The following is a 21,828-nucleotide window of genomic DNA, read 5'->3' on the forward strand; positions in this document are numbered from 1 at the left end:
TTTCTAAATAAGGAGCTTTACATCTTTCATATGGAGCTTCAATTTTTACGTTCTCTTGCAAGTAATTACAAGCTTGGGCAATCACTCAAAGCAGAAATAAAGTTAAGGCAAAAGGAGTGCTCTCCCCCTTCTATACTCACAGCCACGTCTCAGGCGAGCATACTTTCATGACTGTTTCTGGTTACTTATAAACCGTCATTACAGAGCAACAGATTGGGGTTTCCCAAATGGAAGAGAGCACAACAGCTTCCGCAAGCCTGAGGATGGGCTGGAAAAGATTACTATCTGTAATGGAATCACTCAGGTTTTCACTGATAACTGCTAACTTGAGGGATTTACCTACAAATAAATTGTACGATCATTATACATGTACAACTATTATCACCATCATCCCACTCTGAACCTTCCTATGTGGAGAGGGAATAGCAAAGGTGAAGGACCATGGGGGATGGACTTCAAAGTTTAAGTATATCACCCTGGCTGGTGTGGCTCAGTGGACTGAGCCAGGGTAGTCAGTTCGATCCCCAGTTAGGGCACATGCCTGGATTGTGGGCCAGGTCCCCCAGTAGGAGGCACACAAGAGGCAAGCACACATTGAAGTTTCTCTCCCTTTCTCCCTCCCTACCCCTTTGTCTAAAAAATAAAATAAATAAAATCTTTAAAAATAAGTATGCCTACTATGTGCCAGATAATGTGACAGGCCTAAAGACACACCATAAAACGGACAAAGTCCCTGCCTTTAAAGTGCATAAACATTCTTTCTTCAGAAGATAATGTGTCATTAGGACCTGAACTGAGCTCTGATCCAAACCTATTCCTCCTACATACTGCCCCAAGAGGGAGAGACCCTTCAGCAGGTTTTCTAACAACTCCTCCTGTGAGATATATGGGGAAAATGTAGGTTTTTATTCCCTGAAACAGCTTCCGAGAGTACAACCAGGTAAGAATCTCAGACTGTGATGGTTAATTTTGTGTCAATTTGGCTGGGCCGTGGGGCCCAGACACTTGGCCAGACATTATTCTGGATGCTTCTATGAGATTTTTTTTAGTAAGATTAACATTTAAATTGGTTAACTCTAAGTAGAGCGAACTGCCCTCCACAATGGGAGTGGGCCTCATCCAATCAGCTGAAAGCCTAAAAAGCACAAAAGATTAACTTCCCTGAGCAAGAAGGAAGTTTCCAGTAGACAGCCTTTGAACTTGAACCCTGAGTCTCTAGCCTAGGTCCTTCCCTGGATCTCTGGCTTGACACTTTATGGACTTGAACTGCAACCTCAGGCCTTCACTGGGTCTCTAGTCTGACAGCACACCCTGCAGATCTTGGATTTGCCAGCCTCCCTAGTCATATGAGCCCATTCTTTAAATCCCTCTCTCTCTCCATGTATGTATACACATACGAGGTCTGTCCGGGATAAGTCCAGCCACTGTTAATATAATGAGAACAGTTTGTGCAACATCAATGTAACATGGCAGCCAAGGAGAGTGGACTGGAATGTGCATGTGTGAACAATGATGACTTCACTGTACTAGTCAGTGGGGGCGGTAGAAGCCATTGAGTGAACATGTATACTGTGTGGCCGTCACATTCAAAATGACCGAGCAAGTAGAGCAATGAATCTGCATCAACTTTTGAATTAAGCTTGAAAGTTGCTCTACAGAATCTGTTGGGATAATTCAGAAGGTTGCTCTGAGCCATTTGTGATTGGCAGCTTAATCACAACAATGCGCCCACTTCTACATCACATCTCATGCAATTTTTTTGTGTGTGTGAAACATCAAATCACCCAAGTGACTCAGCCTCCCTACAGATTTGGTGTCCTGTGATTTCTGGCTTTTCCCAAAACTCAAATCTCCTTTGGAAGGGAAGTGAGTTCAGAAAATACAATGGGGCAGCTGACAGCCACTGGGAGAACTGTGTGAGGTCCCAAAGTGCCTACTGTGAAGGGGAATGAGGCATCATAGTCCTGTGTACAATGTTTCTTGTACCTTCTTCAATAAATGTCTCTATTTGTCATATTACATGGCTGGATATCTTCTCGGCAGACCTCATGTACACACACACACACACACACACACACACACACACACCTCCTATTGGTTCTGTTTGTTTGGAGAACTCTAATATATTACCTAAAAATTAAATATAAGACATGGAAAAAAGGTACCTTCAAAATTATTTCATATCAATATTTACAGTTTATTTCCACCATCCTCCAGTGAGACAGATCAACTCTTCTTAGTCAATGGTTCCTTTCTAAATCAAGGGTAAAAATTTCATTAAGAGCCAAAACCAAATAACTTTAAAACTTCCAACTTCTACATCAGCAAATAGGGCAATCTCCTGATCTGTAGGTCCTTGAACACACAAGGCATAGAGCTCATAGTTCAGAAAAGAAACCAGCAACATAATTCCACAAGCATCATGGTTTCCAATGGAAAAACAAGTCTCATCTCAAACTTGGTTGGATGCATAATATTGTTTTTTTTCTTTCTTTTTTTTTATTTTACTTTAATTGTTGTTGCAGTACAATGTTCTTTTACTCCCATTCCAACCCACCCACCACCTTTTTTCTTTAAATTGTCCTTACAACTATATACCATCATGTAAGTATTATTACTATAAACTCAGTATTCAATAAGATACAAATAGAATGTATTAGCCACATTATAGTAAGTCTTTAAGTGTACCTAATAAAAAATGATAATGCAGCACTGCATTACACAGTAATGCAATTTAATCAGGACTTCACCAGAGCTTATAAAATGCCAAACTGTTTAAAACCGTTAAGATTTGAGTTATGACAGATTCATAAATAGAGAGCGGGCTGACAGCTCTGAGGGAGGGAGTTGAGGGTGTGGGGGGATCGAGCAATGGAGAAAAAGGACTCGTGGACACAGACAACAGTGTTTTGATTGAGAGGGGTGGGGAAATGGCTGTAGGTGGGGGTGGAAGAGGATATAAGCAGGATAGATTATAATGGGAAAAAAACACAATAAAAAATAAACTATTTAAAAAAGATGTATCAGTTGATCTAATTAAGCCAGAAGCAATACTTTAAATTTCTAATTACAGAAAATTCTGCCACCCAACAAAAATATTTTTCTCCTTTATAAATTCCAGCATGGTCTATAAAAGCTTTTCAAAGGTAGAATACTAGCCAATGTATGAGAGGAACTGACCCTTTGACCCTAACTAAAAATATTATATACTACCATATAATCTAATCATACATCAAATGCTTCTTTTCAGCTAAAAGTTTTGTTAAAAGAACAGCAGGAAACTACACACTGGCTGGTGTTTTGCAACAGGAAACACATTCAAAAGGACGCTCTGGAGGTCCAGAACTCAGAATCCTGTTTTTAACTGGGTACGTGCAAGTGCTTTCCCAGGACCACATGCCAGCGAGATGCTCAACACGGTTTTCCTGCTGTCTCAGCCTCTGAGAGAGAGAGAGCCTGTTGAGGCTCGATCATTTCACAGATCAAAAAGGCATAGTCTCACCTGGGATCATTGTTAGGCTTTCTTTAAACAAGCATGTATTATTTTTAGTAAGACATCTCATTAAAATATTTTTCACTTCAAATCTGGAATCCATGTCCAGTTTTTTAAAGCATATTTTAAGTAACACAATAGCAACTCAATGGAAAGATCTAAAAGATGCAAATGTTATCATCATAATTTAAAATACAATGGAAGGCCTTCCCTGTCATAATACTTAGAAACTTAGGCACAAATGCGGGATTGATTTTACCAAGGACAAAAAGTATGCACTTAATGAATTCAACTGTCAAAAGTTCACCCACCCCTTCTTCAGTATTCCATAAATTTATACTCCTCAACCAAAATGTTTTTTCTGTGATATATTGACCTCCAAAGAAAACTGCATTAAAAATTATTAGAATCTTGGAAAGTATTAAACATTTGTTTTTGTCAACTTCCTAAGTTGTTATTGCTGATCATCTCTATTGCGACCACATCACCTTTTTCATATTTATATAATTAAAGCAGTAATATGCTCACTGTAGAAAATTTAGAAAATCTAGAAATATAAAATAATTTTTTAAACATCACCTTTATTTGCTCCATCCAGAAATAAACAGAGTTAACATTTTGATATATGTGCTTTCAATCTTTATCTTAGATGCAAATACATATACTTTAAAATAAAATCCTGATAAAAATGCAATTAAGTGTTAACCAGTCTTTTTACCCTACACTAGATTATAAAGTATTTCTCTTTTTTTTTTTAATTCTAGAAAGCATGGTTTATAACATGATTTAAAAGCTTTATCCTCTTACACTATGTATATATCACAATGAATGTAATCACTTTCCTATCACTGGATTCATGAGTGCTTTTGATTTTCTACCAAAATAACATTTTTAAAAATTTTTATTTATTTATTTTTAGAGAGGGAAGGGAGGGAGAAAGAGAGAGAGAGAGAGACATCAATGTGTGGTTGCTGGGGACCTGGCCTGCAACCCAGGCATGTGCCCTGACTGGAAATCGAACCTGCGATGCTTTGGTTCGCAGCCCGTGCTCAATCCACTCAGCTATGCCAGCCAGGGCCCAAAATAACACTTTGATAAATGCCTTGCTAACAATCATTGACCAAAAAATATAAAGGCAACAAAATTTCTTATCCAAAAAAGGCCTGTAAACACAGGAAAACATTCAAACTCACCAATAAATCAACATAATATGCAAATTATGAAAGACATTTTCCACTTACCAAACTGAACACTACAAAGCATATAAACAATACCAAGGGCTAGGGCTGGCTCGGGGACTGTGAGAACACCAGTCCAATGGAGTGCTGGTGGTAAAGCAAAACGGCCTTTCTGAGTAGTCATTCAGGTAGTATGTATCAGGGGCTTTAAAATATTTTAGCCAATAATTTTACTATTAGGAATGTATCTAAATAGTCTAAATAACTGTAGAAGCTGAACAAAAAACATTCTATGTAGGATTAATTTCCTGTTAATGTACCATTATTTACAGACACCAAAAGTCAACGAAGAACTGATCTTACATTATTATCATTCTTGTGTCCTGCTTTTCCTGTTTCATCAAGGATTTTCACTTCTGGATCAGCTTTAATTTTTCCTAAGGCTTGTTTGTGCATTTGTTTTAATATTCACTGCTCAACCTCAAAACTTCTAAGAGGAAATGACTGCCCTTTATTATTCTACCTATAGAATAAGCTTCTAAAAATAAATGTATTTTACGTATTGGTGCACAAGCATATATTCAATCACTCCATGATAAAGTTTTGCCTTTCCCCTGAGGGATGGTTTCTTAGAAGAAAATACTTCTATCAGCTGACTCATAATTAAAAAGGTGAATCTGCCTTTTTCTGCCTTTATGGAACAACTCCGCGCATCTATTTTGTCTGAAACAAGTGCTTAGTGAAAGGCTCCATCGATACAGCTCTGACGCACAAGTGGATCTTAAACACCCGTAAAGCTGTTGAGCTCTCTCGTCTATCAAGGTCCCTTACAGTGGAAGAAACACCTTTCAAACGCCTGAACAGACACCTCTGACTTTCAGGACCATTTAAAGGCCCTGCATTCAAGATTAGATAGATTTTCCGATACACATGTGCCCTCCATGAAGCTGTCCTGGCAAATTTCTGGAAGAAAATTAGAAGTAATTTCTGAAGGACAGATCTGAAGTGGATGACAGAGAAAGGTCCACCTCACTGCAAGGTGACAGACTGAAGGCACAGGGATACTCAGGTTCTCGAGGCCGTGCCAGTCCAAAGGCATCAAGGGAAAAACACCGAGTTCCTACTCATCTGCTCACTCCCGGAAAGAAGACTCCATGGTCCTGACTATCTTTCTGACCCTTGCCCACCACTGTGTGTCCCAAGCTAGCCCACTGTACAGAGCAAATAATTCAGAAGATGAGCGCTCCCCACAATAGAACTCATTAACTGTTTTTTAACACGTCTGAGCCGTTTCACTTAAAATCATTGTTCCTTTATATATAAGGAATGGCTTTAACTCTACAAATGCTTTTTTAAAACACTCTGAAATAGATTAAATAAGCAAAGAACAAGACTTTCCTCCAAAAATATTACATTTCCAAGATATCTTTATACTCTGCCTATTTCACTGTCCTTTTTGTAAGGATAGGTGCTAGAGAAAGAGAAAGCAAGTTAGGCTGAAACCTTGGGAATTTTGCAAAGAAATTATCAATATCTCAATCATGTTGAACTATGCTGTGAAGCTATTTCCAGAACAAAAGTGAGTGAAGCAATTAATATGTCAGCAACTGTATTACAAAACATTTTTCTTTATTCTCAGGTTCCTCAGCAGGGTGTTTTAAATATATAGTTCAACTGCTAATTTCAATGATCAAGCTGCTCTGAAGAACCACTCCATAAAAATGTACTCCTCAGGTTGAGTATTTTAATCACCATCATTTTAAAATTCTTACTATAATGCATAGTGTAAATAACATTCTCAAGAGCAATTTCATACAAATTCTTCAACAAAACATGTCCCAAATTTTTCCTTTGAAATGATAGCACATTTATAATAGTGACATTATACAAATATGTTTCAAAGATAATCAGAGAATCACAAGATGTTAAAGCTGATAATGGAGTCTTAGTGATAAATTACAAGAAAGATAGTATCAATTACAAATAAGAAAATGAAAGCCTTAAGAGGCAAACTTTCCCAAGTTTACAGAATATAAGTAACTCTTGATTACTTCCATTACATTAATACTTAATAGTGTATATGTGTATGCATGTGTGTATGTGTATATGTATGTATACATATTTCAATAGACAACATGCAATCAACTAAACACCCAACCAAAATTACTCACCTCACAGATGGTTATATTACAGATAATAGCAAGTATGACATATGAAATCTGTACTGAAATAATAAAGGATGAGGAGAATTTAAAAAATAAACAGTTGACATTTGCCCATGTGCAATCCCAATCAACATAAAAGAATCATGGAAGCAACAACATAAAGAGCAGCAGGATGGAAATAAGCATCAGAGAGGAAAGGAAAAGGGTCCCTTCGTGCTAGAAAAGACCAATGCAAAGATGCAGATCAGCATCAGCACTATTTGTGCCTTTAAAGACAGGCTCTGCTAAAGCAAAGACTTAGGCTTCATCAGCAGCTATTTCAGATCACATGGATAGAAGCGCAGTGTCCCAAACGAGGGAGTTACTCCAGCCATCCGCTTTGCTACACACACTATCCTTCCTCAGTTGGCAAATACGTACGCTCATCCCTTCCTGGATCCTACTGTCTCTTCAGTTTCTTGTCTTCTTTCTCTCCATGACATTGCATGAAAGAGCAGGCAGAATTTGTTGCTTGCACACCTTGCCACTTAATCTTTAGACCACATCACCATCCAGAAAATTCTTCTGCCTCTGCTCTCTAGATTTTCCCATAGTCTGCTGCCCTCACGGTATGTCAAATTTCAACCTATCCCGAGTCATACTCATTGTGTCTCCTACACGCCTTTCAAAAAGCCTGCCCTGGTTCCATTTATATGAAATGTCCAGAAAAGGCTAATCCATAGAGACAGAAAGTAGATTAGTGGTTGCCAGAGGATGCGGGAAGAAGAAAAATTGGGAGTGACTGCTAACAGACAGAGGGCTTCTTTCTAGGGTGATGGAAATTTTCTAGAATGAGAAAACAGGGACGGGTGCCCAACACTATAAATATACTGAGAACCACTAAATTCTACACTTTAACATGGTGAATTTTATGTTACTTGAATGTTCTCTCAATAAAAGAATTGCAGATCAAAAATAAATGAAAATGCGCGCACACATGTTTATGCACGTGTGCACTCACACACACACAGCATGTCCATTTTTCCAACTTTTCTTTTGACCCTGCAAAATCACAAACTCCCCATAGTGGAATTACTCAAGCAGAAGCCGAATGATCACCTGTCAGCAATACGCTATTGAAGGGCTAACTGAAGTGAGTGGGAAATTACACTAGATTGCGTTTAAGTACTTTTCATCTTTACGTTGCTATGTCACAAACCAAAATAAAGAGATTAGAACCAGAGAAAAATTTTTAAAGTGACCAGGAATAAGAAATATAAAGCATTACTTGAAAAGTTTTCTTCCTATTCAAAATGAGAAACTGTGGACTATAAGGAAGGAAAAGAACAAAAATGAAACAGATTCCAAAAAAGCACAAAAAAATATGAAAAAGTATTCTAAATCTAAATCAGTTAGATAACAACACAAAAACCAAGAAATAATATTCAGTATACGTGCTGTCAAAGTGAATAGTCAAGAAGTAATATTCAGAGTCTAATAAAGCAAAATTTGTTTTGCTTATAGAGAATTTATCCTATATCTAATTGCATATTTCTACAGAAAGTCTGAAACCTTTTTCTTTTTGAGTAGTGAAGAGGATGTTAGAGACAAGTTACTGCAAATGAGGTTTAAATCAAATCACTGCGGAGGGGCATATAACTGGGTTAATAAGGTAAACACTATATGAATAACGTAATAAAGTTACTTTCCCCAAACTTCATCCTCTTACCTTTTAACCCAACAACTAGTGTCCTTTGTGAGGATGTTTAGAGGGGAAGGTAAAATATTATGGAGGATACAAAAAGCAAGAAACTTCAAATCTTTCCCCTACAAATAAACACCAACAAACACCTGTAGTGCCTTGTTGTACAGAAGAACTGTTTTTTACATGCCAAACAACCAGCATTCAGTGACAAAGAGGGATTAGAAAAGAGGTTCATTCAATAAACATTCATTATTTAACATTTCAGAGTACATTAAAATATTTGACATGTTTACCTGGTTATGAACTATAGGTTATAAACCACTGAAACTCAAAAGTAAGTTCAATTTGAATATTATGACATCAAAGTTATCCAAATACATGCAAGCTAGATAAGATGACAATTCTTACACTCTCTCTAGAAATTTATTTAGACTTACAAAAGAATGAAAGAAACAGAATTCCTGAGTTCATCAAAAACTTCCTCCTCTTATCTTTTTATACCTAAAATTTAGGCCACACAAAGAATCTAAAATTTTTGATGACCCAAATTCCTTATGAATTTAGGGATCACTACCTACTTAGGCATCCAGAAACAGAGTGCTTCATGCACTTTACAAGTTTACACCTGTTTCATCTTAAAGAATATTATTCAACACAACCAGCTACGTACAGCAGACCCATGTGGAAAGCTCATTTGTTAAATGAGCTCCCCCAACACTAGGACAAGCCCCTTTCAGAAGCCAGGAGACTAGAATTCAAAATCATATTCCAAAGAGTAGTGTGTTGACCAGAACCATCAGCACCAACTTGAGAGCTTGTTAGAAGTGCAAAATCTCATCTCAGACCTACTGTTTTGTGAGCATGCTGCATTGTTTGAGAATGACTGGGAATATTAAATTCTGTTATAAAGATTGAGACACTCATAAGAAGTGATAATATTTGATGATCTCATAAGCTAGTAGCTTATAAAAGAGACAACACTCTGAGGCTCGATTAAGTTTAAATAATGAAAGCTTGTAAGAGAAAGGCAAAATTCATGTGTTAAAAAATAAGTTAGTAACCTGTAAGACATGCCAAAATAGAAGAGATGATGGAACAAGCAAAAGGTGTACCTGCAAGTAGGAAGGGATGGAAAGATCAAGTTAGAATCATGTCATCTCCTGACAGCTGTGTCTTCTCCATGTCAGCCACCAACTGAGGACACTCAGTATGGTCCTATCTGGGACTTGAAGGTACTCTACCCAAGAAATGCAAATAAAACCCCTGGCTCATCAGCAGGCAAAGTGGTAAAGCTACAGCTGCCTCTAAGTGCACTGTCCCCACCCTCTTGGATACAGCAAGCATGTATCACTAGCCCAGGGTATCACTGGTGAGGGGATCCTTGCTCCAATATTAACTTTAGTTCTCATAACCACACCACGGATGGGGAAGGCTGATGTGAAAGAGGATCAGGACATATGAGTGTGTACCGGGGCTCAGGCAGCGTGGTCCTTCTGAACCTGTTAGTCCTGTAAGTACGTGAACCTTCCGTAGCTTTCCTCTGGCTTCCAGCTGTGGGTTTTAAGCTGAGTTTTTAAACCGTGTGATTCAACCACTGTAGTTTAGTTGCTGAGCCTATCTATGCCATAACCTCTGGAACAGCTGGTAGTGTGTACTTGGAGGCTAACCACTGCATCTAGGTAATTGCCCACAAAACACCTACTGAATCACAGATTCACACTTTTGAAAAATCCTCAGGTGATTCACATGCATATTCATGTAAGAAGCACTAAGCAAGACTGTTAGGAAAAGCTCCTCAAAGACAGAAATTGGGATCTCAGAACTATGCTCTGAACACCATCCTGAATAAAAGGTCTTGTGTAACCCCTGACAACTCAGAACCCCAAATGAAGGCAAAAACGCTGAGGGCTATTTTCAACTTCTCATGTAGGGTTCAGAGCAACACTGCTGCCCGTGGCGAGTCTCCTTGGAACACAGCTCTGTAAAGCTCCAGAGTTTAAGGAAACACTCAGAAAAGTACAGCACAATGCACCTCGACATTAACCCTGTGATCTCCTTCTTGCTGGGAATTAGGAAAATGCCCTTTTCCAGATATAGTGTATTTCAAGAACACCAATTCAAAGGCCATAAGGCTACCAGAAACAGAGAAAGGGGTGTGACTTCCTTTATAAAGTTTCAGTGGCCTTAGAAAGATCACCCAAAACCAGAATTGAGCAGAACAGCCTTAGAAGCATCTCTGAAGGGCTGTATGGTTACCACCAACCAGCCGCTTCTGATTTGCCTGGCTCCAGTCATTTTATGTATTTATGACATTTGCATAGTTCTTGACATATAGCAAGGGCTCTGTAAATGTTCTGAATTAACAGGAAAAAGAAAGAAAGATGTCAGCTTTTCTATTCTTGATCCATCTTAGGCAAATTTAATTAATTCAATGCCTTGGTTTTGAGACATTCCTAAGAATGAAGGCATAATTCCACATCTCCGATCAGCACAGTTCACAATACTCCTTCACCCTGTATCTCGAAGCTGGATTTTATATTTTCCATTATTAATCCCATTATAGTTTTCCAGGACACTAGGAAACACATTAACCTATCCATTAAGAAATAATCCAACCATTTCTACAAGTCACCAACAATTATGTATAAGGAATATGCTACACAGAGAAGATAAGCTATGACTTGTATGATTTTCTAAGTCCCGATTGAAGTTCAGATTTAAGATCAAGGGAAATGTCTATTTAAAACATCTACAGAAGAACTGAAATAGAAACTGAGGACACGCACGGAGATCATGAACAAGACCTAAAACAGCAGGCTAGAGTTGTTGAGAATTTTTACCCTAGTGAAGAACAAGATGAGAGTATCAGGAAAAGTATGTAAAAGTTCTAAAGATCACTTCTGTAAAGAATATACTTCCTATTGCTTCTGAAAAAGTGTGTTGAAATTTCAAAGGAAAAGATTTCAATTTGAAATTGTTAACTTCCCATTCTATAAATAATGCTTTATAAAAAGAATTGAAACACACACATATGGCATATCTGAGTGTATTCTCTTCCAAATGATCGGCTGGATTCTGCTCACCCCGTGTACCTAGCACAGCCAGACAGCCCAGGTATTCATTAGACACTTTGGCACAAGTTTTTACAGTGTTGCAGGGGTTTTAAATACGTGTTTAAGAATTGACTCTACAAGCTCACCGAGGAAAAGGTAACCTTGTAAGTTTTTGTTCTCCTGTAGCTAACAGCATGAGAATAGACACAGGATAAGCCTTCAATAAATACTTACTGAATTTAATTAAGTATTACCACTCTCTAAGGCAAAAATCTTCACTGGAGATTAATCTAAACACTGCCATCACCACCACCACCCAGTAGAAAAGTAGCTCTCAAAATTTCCAAGTGAATTCACTTACATGCTATAAACAATGGGAACAACAAGAAAGAGTCTTATTCATTATGAAGGGCAAAGAATGAATCTTCTGTTTGCAAAATTAATCCACTCCAGCTAGTACTGTTAACTGCCCACTAAAACACAGTGCATCATCTCTGTTTCACAGTTCTATTACTTGATCTATGTTCTGATGAAATGTGTTAAACTTAAATATATGTAATTTATTTCACTCTTTGTTATATGAAATACACAGCATCTTTATGGTATGAAAACTAAAAGGCAAAATGCTTACTGGTATAAGCAACAGTAGAAAAAAATCACTTTTATTTCAAAATATCATACCCCAAACCTGGTTTCCTTATGTAGGAACAGCCATATTTCAATGATAAATCCTTGAAAATTCATTAAACCTATTACTGTGCAGTTATATTTTGGGTAGCACGAGACCCAGATACAAAGCCGATGTCCAAATGGCCTGAGTGGGTAGCATTCTACTTGATAAATTTTCATAAGCTGCTAATTCCCATTAGGGACTCAGTGACTGGTTTTAACAAACTCCTTGAAGAGTTCATTTCGGTTACTCTTGCCTTGCTCAGTGTGAAGCAATTTAATCTTACTGCTTTCTCCCTAAGGGGCAGAAAGATGATGTCCAAAGGGGAGTACTTGCCAAAGGGTCCTAACTGTGAAACTCAGGAGCTCACAGAACAGGTCTGAAACAGGCTCCCTAAAGAGAGTGCCTGGAATTGGGGGGGGTAGGAGACAGAATGACAAAGGGAAGGGGCGAAGCACTGCAAAGAAACTTAGTTTAATCAGAAACTAGACTCACATCTCCAGCTATTTTAAACACAGTGGAACTTCACTTGGCCCCTTCTGATCCAGAACTTCTGCTTTACACTAATGAAAGGAGTTTCCCGGCTACCACCTGTAGACAATTTCATAGATTATTACTTTATTGCAAAACAGCATTGCATGATTAAAGCAAGGTCGGATTTCTCTTTGCTGTGTAAACTACACTACGGCCTTATAGGGGAGTTTCATCAGATGGAAATGGCAATAGACAGTGATCAGAGATTTTCAGGAGGAAATTTTAAAAGATACCATACCAAATTCCAAATCACAGATACACTGTGTAAGCTGAAAGCCCCTTACAAAGTGGTTTCAAACCACACATTCTGCCACTGCAACCCTCCAGCTCCCCTTAGGAGGCACGCCAGAATCTTAGGAAGGGGCTGGTGGGCAAGTGCCCTTTGAAAGAGCACTCCAGGAGAGTCTGACTGACACTCAACCTCCTGCCCTGTTGCCATTACCGGCTAATAACGTCTCACCGCCCGCTGCTGAGGCACTCTGTGCTCTTCCTCTGTATCAAATGTGAACTAAGTGAAGTCGTTAGAATAGAGCATCTGAATTCAGTTGGCATTTATCCAGTTTTTAAGAGGTAAAAATAAATCCATGAATGGCAAATCAATTTAACTTTCTTTCACAAAATTTCATTTTAAATCTCCCTATCAAATTTGGAACGCAAAGCTATTGACAGTCATAGCTTTCCAATTAAAGCCCGCTAATCTATTTCCATGAGTCAAACTTTCACTACCAAGTAGCAGCACAAAAAAAAAAAGTTCCAACATTCTTCACAATCCACTTACACTTAAGTGATAATTCAGAATTTTTTAAGCAAGGAAATAGAGTATTATATCAAAGTTACCATAACTCTCCCATTGTGCACTCTACTTGATATCCTAGTGTTTAGATTCAGAAAATACTACTTTTGGGTAAACTTAGGTAAAACTAGTTATAGAAGTAATTCTATTTCAAACTAACACTCCTAATTTTCAGTGTTCACATTATTCACACTCCGGTCCATTGAAAAGTATCTCACACTCCCAAAACTTCTTCAATTTTAATGTTACTCAATACTGGCTTATGCAACTATAAAACACATTAGGAAATAGGCTGGATATCTCTCAAACTCCACATTTTTAAAATCACCTGACAACATTCTGTGTATCAACAACCTTGAGCTCCTTACAGTTGTCAAAATCTGTTCTGCATACAGTTAGGCCCAACTACTAAGGAAGCTTAGAAAAAACTTGGAAAACAAACTGAGAAAACATACTTACCTTAATTGGAGCACTACTAAACTTAATTCTCCTGTTTGCTGGGATATCGTCTTCTTCTGGCAATCCAACGATTTCTGAGTATTCCATGTCAGGCTGATAGTAATTGTTCTCATCACTATCATCCTGCTCATCCTGCTCGGTGCCTGTCTCTCCCCAGTCCGAGTTACACCTGGACCTTACCCTATATACATTATAGTCACTGTGCATGTAAACATGGGAACCCTCAACGTTACTTGTATCTTCGGACACTTCCTTCCCACACCTGGGTCCAGAAGCATCAGCAGAGATAAAATCACCACCTGCAAGTTCTCTCTTATGTGGCATTGCTGCCTCATTCCCAACCAAATTAGCTTTGGCATCTTCATTTTGTGGTGAAAGGATGTCAGACTTTGGCATTGCCTGATCCTCAGCACAAGGTTCCTCACGAATGTCTCTGTCAACTCTGTCAGGAGTCTCTTGGTTCAATGTGGAGTCCTCAGCTTCCCTGCTCTGCTGTGTCTCTTCACTAGGCATCAAAGCTAGAGAGGTACTTTTCAAAGCCACTTCTGTTACTAAGGACGTGTTACTCTTCCGGGCATCCTCTGAGTCATCACCGTGTTTGCTTGGAGGAGACCAAGAATTAGAATCCTTCAGGTGACCGAAGGTGTCAAGATTCGTAACAGTCACAGCTGGTAAATTTAGGGGATAATGCCCAGTCACTGAGTATTCACTGTTTTCAGCCTTCTCAGAAATGGTGGAACTGGGGGAATCGGTGTTCTCAAATACTGCACTCAGTTGACTCACGGTGGGGGAGACAGCCTCTGTCCGGGAGCTAAGGCTGTCCAAGGAATCAGTACTGCCTCTGTTGGACTTCGAACCACCCCATTCGTCCTGAGGGTCACTGCCTCCGGCTTTCTCTTTCTTTGGGGAATAACGGTGGTTCTGTCCAGATTCATGCACACTTCTCTCAAACAACTTCCGAGTTTCTGTGAATTTAGAATATGAAGGGCCATCGTGCATTGTGTCAAATCTACTAATTCGTTCGGAAACAGAGGACTCCAACTTAACAACTGAGCCATCCGTTTTCTCCAGAAATTCTTTGGGCTTCATTCTTCTCTGAGGAGATGAAGGTCCACCTTTGCCCCTTGTTTTGGCAATGACTGCAGCATTCTCACTGGGTTCCATACCCATCTGCATAAATAGATTTTTAATTCTGTTGACATTGGAGCCATATTTCCTCCCCCTGCTCTGCTGGGAGCCCTCACCTTCTTTTGTTTTTTGTTCCCCATCTGACTTGGGTTTGTCAAAGGTGCTTTTCAGTGCCTGGAACTCAGTTCTATACGCATTCCTGTGAGGAGAGGCACTTCTGAGAGTGCTTCGTTCGCCTGAAGACTCGGTTTTCAACATTTTTACTTCAGGGTGAAAAGCCAATGTTCATAATGATCGGGGGAAAAAACAAGAGACAAAAACACCTCTCTTCTCTAATCACCAGTATTTGATCAAGAAAAAGTACCTCTCAAATGGCATACTGTGTCAGTAATCCTTGCAACAGGTGTGTTAGGAAATTATTCAGTCAAGAGTTACACAAAATGGCTTTTTTTTTTCAAAGCAAGACTAGAGGTTCATCTGTAATAGAAAAGAATGAATTTCTGAATTCATTTACTTTTTAATTTATTTTTACTCAACTAACATACACTTTTCCCTAAAAAGTAGCTTCAAACAGAGGACATTATTAATTGAAACTGGAATTGAAACGCCAAGACTTTAAAAGTTATTACTCTGATTGGTGTTTGGTAGCAAAATGTTTCAAACACAATTCGGAGAGCTCTACCAAAATCACACACATACGCACATACAAGTTACACACAAGTACACTTAAAAGCAATACTTTAGCCCAAGTTTCGGTTGCTTTTGTGAATCACCTTAAAAGAAATCAGCAGTTCATGCATCTTTAAGAAATCATCAGACTGCCCAGAAAAATGAACTTCATTCAAACTCTCCACGTCAGATGGAACTTACTCCTTCTGTGTAAGTGCAATTAAAAGTTTGGAATCTACGTTTACAAACTTGAAAACATGCCTATAGAGGCTTATTTCCCTCTTTGTGGTCCAGTGTTCTCATTTACAGCATCCCCAAAGCGACACTAGTGCAATTTCAAACCAAAACAAGCAGAATGAAGTTCTTAAATGGCAGTAAGTTTCACTCTAAGTCCACTTCTAGCAAATATTTGGAAGTTTTCTAAGAGTGGAACTTATTAATTACAGAGAGGGATGTGGAATGTCATGGGAATAAAAGCATGAGAATGTGACGAACAGAAAGCAAATGTACCATGAAACCTCTTTTTCGTAGCCCTGATTTGTTTCTTCCTACTTGCCTCCAACTTAACTAAAAACTCAAAATGCAACCCAACGCAGGCTCGCTGGTTTCCTGGAGCCCACAGCTGGATTTTATATCAATAGGCCAGCAATAAATATTTCAGGATCTTCTGAGGTGCAGACAATGTAGTTCTAAAAATTTTTCATTTTGTTTTGGTTTTGGTTTTTAATATTAGCCGAGCCACATCAGCCCCATGCACCATCAGCTGAGGAAGCACACACTTTCACTTAAATCGTCTCCAAACTCGGGCTCCTGGCCCAGCTTGCATGCATGGCCCATGCAGACAAACAAGAAAAGCTTTAGAGTGTGGTGCCTGGTTTTCGGTAAGGCATCGATGATCTCCTTCTACCTGCCCTGACATTTGCATCAGCCTAACACATGCTCCCCTTCCCCTCCCCCTCCCTACTCCCTCCCCCGCCTTTCCGAGCCCAAGGGGGCGGGAGCGGGGGAGACGGGGCCGCCGGGGGATTCAAAACCTGCCCTCACAAAAGACAAACATAAATAACACCAACTTGAGAGGCGGCCGATTCCCAAGCCAGATCCTCGGCCCCGGGGCAGGGCCGGGAGAGCAGGTGACGCCAAGCGCTATGGTAGGAGGTCGCAGTCTAGCTTTGTGCCAAGAAGCACCTGAAGTCCCCTAACACATTGGCTGCGGCTCCAGGCGGCTGCCAGGCGGATCCCAGTGTGGCACGGGGAGAGCCGAGCTCCCTAGCCACATTTAAATAAAAGGAAAAATAAAAAAATTACAGGGTAATAATCATAAATCCCTTTGTTTTTCCTCCCAATGTGCCAGGAAACAATAGATCCTACTGATATGCCTCCGATCTTCAACCTATCGCTCCCAACCACAGCCCACCCCCACCCCCAGCCTGCAACTCAGCCTTTGTACCAGCCGAGGTTTTCCCTCTACGTCTCCACCCTCCCCAACTCGCCCCGCGAGCAGCCTCCCCCTTACCCGAGCGGGAGCCGCCGCCTGCGGGAGGGTCGGGCGGCCGCGCTCCCACCCCTCCTCCGAGGCGCCCCCGCCCCCCGGTGGCCGCTGCTCGGCTCCGCGCCGCCCGCTCGGTGCCCTCCACCCACTCCTCACGGCGCAGCGCCGAGGGCGGCTGCGGCGGCCGCCTCCACTCGCGCCCGGGCTCCCACGCGTGCCCAGCCCGCGGCGGGCGACCCCAGGAGGCGCGCGGCGCTCCCCAACGCCATGGCGGGCGGCGGGCCGGCCCGGCGCGCTCGCACACTCGGGCCGGCCTGGGGCCAGGACGTCCCGGCCGGGGAAGGGGCTTCGCCCACGTGCGGTCACCCGCGCTGGCCGTTTGACCTGCCAGGGAGTCGGGGTGTAATGCGGGAGAGGCCGCGGGGGTGAGGAAGGCCTGGGGTAACAGGTGCCTCACCTCGGCTGATGGGATTAACTCTAGGGCCGCAGAGAGAGAGAGAGAGCCCGGCAGCAAAATCCCAGGAGAGGGAGAGAGAGAAAGAGAGAGAGAGAGGGAGCCTCTGGCGGCCAACCGAGGGCGAAAAGCACCGGCCCGGGGCGAGGCCGCCCCACCCCTTCGGCGGTGGGCGAGGGGCCTCGCGGGCCTGGAGCACGGCCTGCGCTGGCCGGGCCTGCCCGCCTTTCTGCTGGGGTATTGGTTCCGCGGGAACTGGGGTCTTGCGCTGCCCGCTGCTGGAACCCCACCAAGTCTGCAGTTAACTCTGTGACCCCAGGGCATCTAAACCCCCAGGCCTTTCTGCTGGCCCGGAAGGCCCACACCTGGCTAGGCCGAGGCCCAGATCCCCCGTGGCCTCCACCTAGGCCACTGCACTCCACCCACCTTGACCTTCAGCCTCAACTGCTAAAAGGAAAGGGATGACCAGGTCTTATGACATTCTAGCCAGGACATTATTTTTCAGACCTTCACCCTTGTATCAATAGAGGCTTAGTATCCCCTCCTTCCTACCCCGCCAAAAAAATACTGGAGGTGTTACAGCCTAACTGCAAACCATGAAACAGCGCGACAGTCATTGTAGGCCTTTGAACCAATCTTTTCAAACTCTATGGAATAGAAATTCTTAAGGGACAGTTTTTCAAGAAAGTAAAACATGACTTATAGAAACCTAAATGAAGATGTATCAAAAATATTATTTGATTCATTAATTAAGGAGGGAACCAGCAAGATACTGCAACACAGTGGTATGAGACTGTGAGGAATAGACCTTTATAGACAATCAGAAAAGAAGCAAAACTGGTTAATATTGTACAACGTACTAAAATACAATCTTTCAAATTATCTGTTCCACAAGCAGTATTCAACTGTGTCTCTTACAAACAAAATCATTCCCTTTATCTCTATATAAGAACCATTTTACATTACCGTGAATTTCTAAACCTTAAAGATTAGTAAAATAAAGGCAGTCAAAGGTTCAGGACCCTGTAAAACTAGAAAACTCCACATTCCTGTAGATAACATCCAACATTCCATTGAAAGGACACTCAGGAATCTTTTGCCCATTTCAAAGTCTTATGCAAGTTTTTCCAACAGAACTGTTATTATGCGTATTTTACAGATAGGAAAACTGAGGCTTAGGTTTTGTAACTTACCCACGGGCTTTATCAGCAGCAAGTGATTATGGCTGTTTAGGAATTCGGGCAAGTCTGAATGCAGAATCCACCCTCTGGGAGCAAAATCTTTTCTCCCTTGATTTCAAAAGGGCTTTGTAGCTAATCTATGTGTCCTTTATTTTGAACAGTGAAATTTTTCTTCAAGTCTCACCGAATTCTGGGTGCTTTCCCAAGAAATTGGCATTCTCTGCCTGCGAAGTAGATGTCACTTCTGTAAGCATAAACAGATGTAACAGGCAACGGGAGGAGCCCGTGGTTCCAGTCTCTGCTTTTGGAAAAGAACATTTGTGCTGTCTGGGTTAATTTAATGGAAAAGTTCCTGTCACTTATTTGCAGTATGGAAACCATGTTTTCCACAATAACCTAAAAAAATGCAGGAACCTAATCGCTGAACTTTATCTGTAGAAGAGGAGGCAGAGCTGACAACAAAATCAGTCTTACACCTCTTAAAAAAAAAAAAAAGATGAGTCATACAGAAAAGCAGCCTGAAGAATTTGATTGGTTTGTATCTCATTCTTTAAAAAATTCGAACCTTCTAGAAAAAGTCGTACTGAGGGAATCACTAACCGAATTTAAAAATACATCGCTGACAATTCAACATTCCTGATTGCCCATATTCTGCTTCTACACTTACCTGAATGTTTGAAGGCTCCACTAGGCCAGTAGTAATCCAATGTATGGGAGTATTTAACTTTAAATTAATTAAAATTAAATGCAATTAAAAAATTCAGTTCCCTCTTAGCCACATTTGAAGAACTCATTAGCTTTACGTGGCTAGTGGCTACCTGTTGGGTACTATGGATACAGAACATTTGCAACCGAGAAATTTCTATTGGACAGCGCTATCCTAGACAACATTTACACTTTCATAAATTAGATAAAGCATATTGACTTCATAAGTGTTATAAGTTAGTTCCGTAATAGACCATTAATGTATTGGGGACTCAAGGCCTTAAACTTTGCATGTTCCCATGGGAAGAAGTGGGGGCAGTGTTATCACATGAAAAGTGAAGTTTAGCACTGACATGCAAGGCGTCTACGTGCAATGTGCTTAAGGAACAGGTCAATTTTGATGTGTAATTTCTTTCATGTATTACATAGAATATTGTGGGCTGTCATTCTGATTTCCTTCATAGCCGATAATACCACCATTAGTAAGAGTAGACCATAAGGTTAGTTGACAAACAAAAAGTACAATACGAAATACATCCCACACTGTTTTAGGTGGTTTCTAAATAGTTGTTTTACATTTTCATAATGGGTATACTGAGTAACTATTCAAAGAATTAAATTTTTCGTGTGTATAAGTGAAATATTGGCTACAGTTGTGAAATTAAGCTTAAACCAAACCTGAGTCAAATTTGAAGAATTAGAAAAATTGATTAAGCTGAGCCTGCAGACTGCCTATTACTCCTACATTTACAGCAGGAAGCACCCAGATGATTTTGTGTTAAGAGAAGTACATAAAGGGAGAGAAAAGAATAAACAAACTTAAACATCTCTAGAATAATTTCTCTATGGAACAGGCAAAGTAATGAAAGAGCAATTCCTCTAGGTAATTTTACACGTAACTTTAGCATAAAAGAAAATTTTACTCATACTCTTGTTGTTGTTGTTGTTGTTGTTTTTACCAATGTTAATAAGAAAAACTGGCCCTGGCTGGTGTAGCTTAGTGGATTGAGCACTGGCCTGTGAACCAAAGGGTGGCTGGTTCGATTCCCAGTCAGGACACATGCCTGGGCTGTAGGCCACGTCCCCAGTAGGGGATGCGCAAGAGGCAACCACACATTGATGTCTCTCTCCCTCTCTTTCTCCTTCCCTTCCTCTCTCTAAAAATAAATAAATAAAATTTTAAAAAAGAAAAACTAGTTGATAATAATAAGGCATTTTACCAAAAGTTTAGTTGTAATTGCTTATTTGACATTTGTAAACATCAGAGAGCTTTGTTGCCCTCAGATAAGCCTGATCCTGTGATGCTGGCTGTAAAATTAAGCTTACATCACTAAATGGATTTTGTAATCTAGAAGGTGTCATTTCTGCCCAAATGAATTGAGTCAGCATGACTTTCTACCTACATTCCTGGTTTGGCCATGCCATTGAAAATTTATAGCCATCTTAGCCTATTTCTCGTTCTGCAACACAGCCAGTGTCTTGGCTTTACAGCCTGAAAGGAGGCTTGTGGTAAGTTTGAGTATTTACTTTGATTTGCTACAAGTAATAAACTACAAAATTTCTTGGGGTTTCTTAAAATCATTTTCAGTTTTTAGTAATACCTCAGTTTTACCAGTGAACTACAATAGACATACACAGTATGTTTAGGCTGAAGTTGTGCATCTTCTCTTTGTACCCTATTTTTGGTTTATTTGGTTGCCCACACAAAATACAGAAAACCGAGAGTTTCATTGGACTAGACATTGCTAAGATGTTTTCATTACTGTTACTGCTGCCAAGGTTGAAACAATAGCTGTTATACTCATTCTTTTAGTTTTTTGTTTCACAGTGGTGCAAATTGCATGTTTAAAAAACAAGTGTGGGTATTAATCTGCTTCTACAGATGCCCATTTTATTACTTTCAGCAGATTAGCCCTCTGGCTGAAAGATTCTATTCTCCGGACTCTTATCTGCCTGTCCTCCACCCACTGGGCGTACCTGAACTTGGACACGCTTGGTTTTGATGTGTTGTCTACTCTGCTTCAGAATAATTTATTATTTCAAAACTAGAACAAGCAGGAGAGATGTGGTGATCCTGCGCACAGAGAGCAGTTGGCGAAGTGTCAAACTGAGGTTCAAAGTGAAAGGATTGTACTGGAATTCACAGTCAGTGCTCTTACTCTAGAGGTGCTAA

At 40.4% G+C, this 21,828-nt stretch overlaps 1 protein-coding gene across 4 annotated transcripts in view; it reads right to left on the bottom strand.

Moving 5' to 3' along the window:
- Positions 1-17,837, bottom strand: part of PPP1R9A (protein phosphatase 1 regulatory subunit 9A) — a 264,322-nt gene extending 246,485 nt beyond the window's left edge. The window contains exons 1-3 of one of the 4 annotated variants that reach the window (XM_045827667.1): positions 17,773-17,837; positions 16,897-17,092; positions 14,030-15,634 (exon numbers count right to left, since the gene is read on the bottom strand). In XM_045827667.1, coding sequence (XP_045683623.1) covers positions 14,030-15,415 — 1,386 coding nt within the window. In that variant the 5' untranslated portion in view covers positions 15,416-15,634; positions 16,897-17,092; positions 17,773-17,837. Of the gene's footprint in view, positions 1-14,029; positions 15,635-16,896; positions 17,093-17,339; positions 17,462-17,772 lie in introns of those variants that run through there. The other 3 variants (XM_045827665.1, XM_045827666.1, XM_045827668.1) reach the window with 3 other exon arrangements.
- Between the last annotated feature and the right edge of the window lie 3,991 nt (positions 17,838-21,828).

Source organism: Phyllostomus hastatus, unplaced genomic scaffold (genome assembly GCF_019186645.2).
Source record: "Phyllostomus hastatus isolate PE091 unplaced genomic scaffold, TTU_PhHast_1.1 phas_scaffold_78, whole genome shotgun sequence".
In the NCBI taxonomy this organism is placed as follows: Eukaryota; Metazoa; Chordata; class Mammalia; order Chiroptera; family Phyllostomidae; genus Phyllostomus; species Phyllostomus hastatus.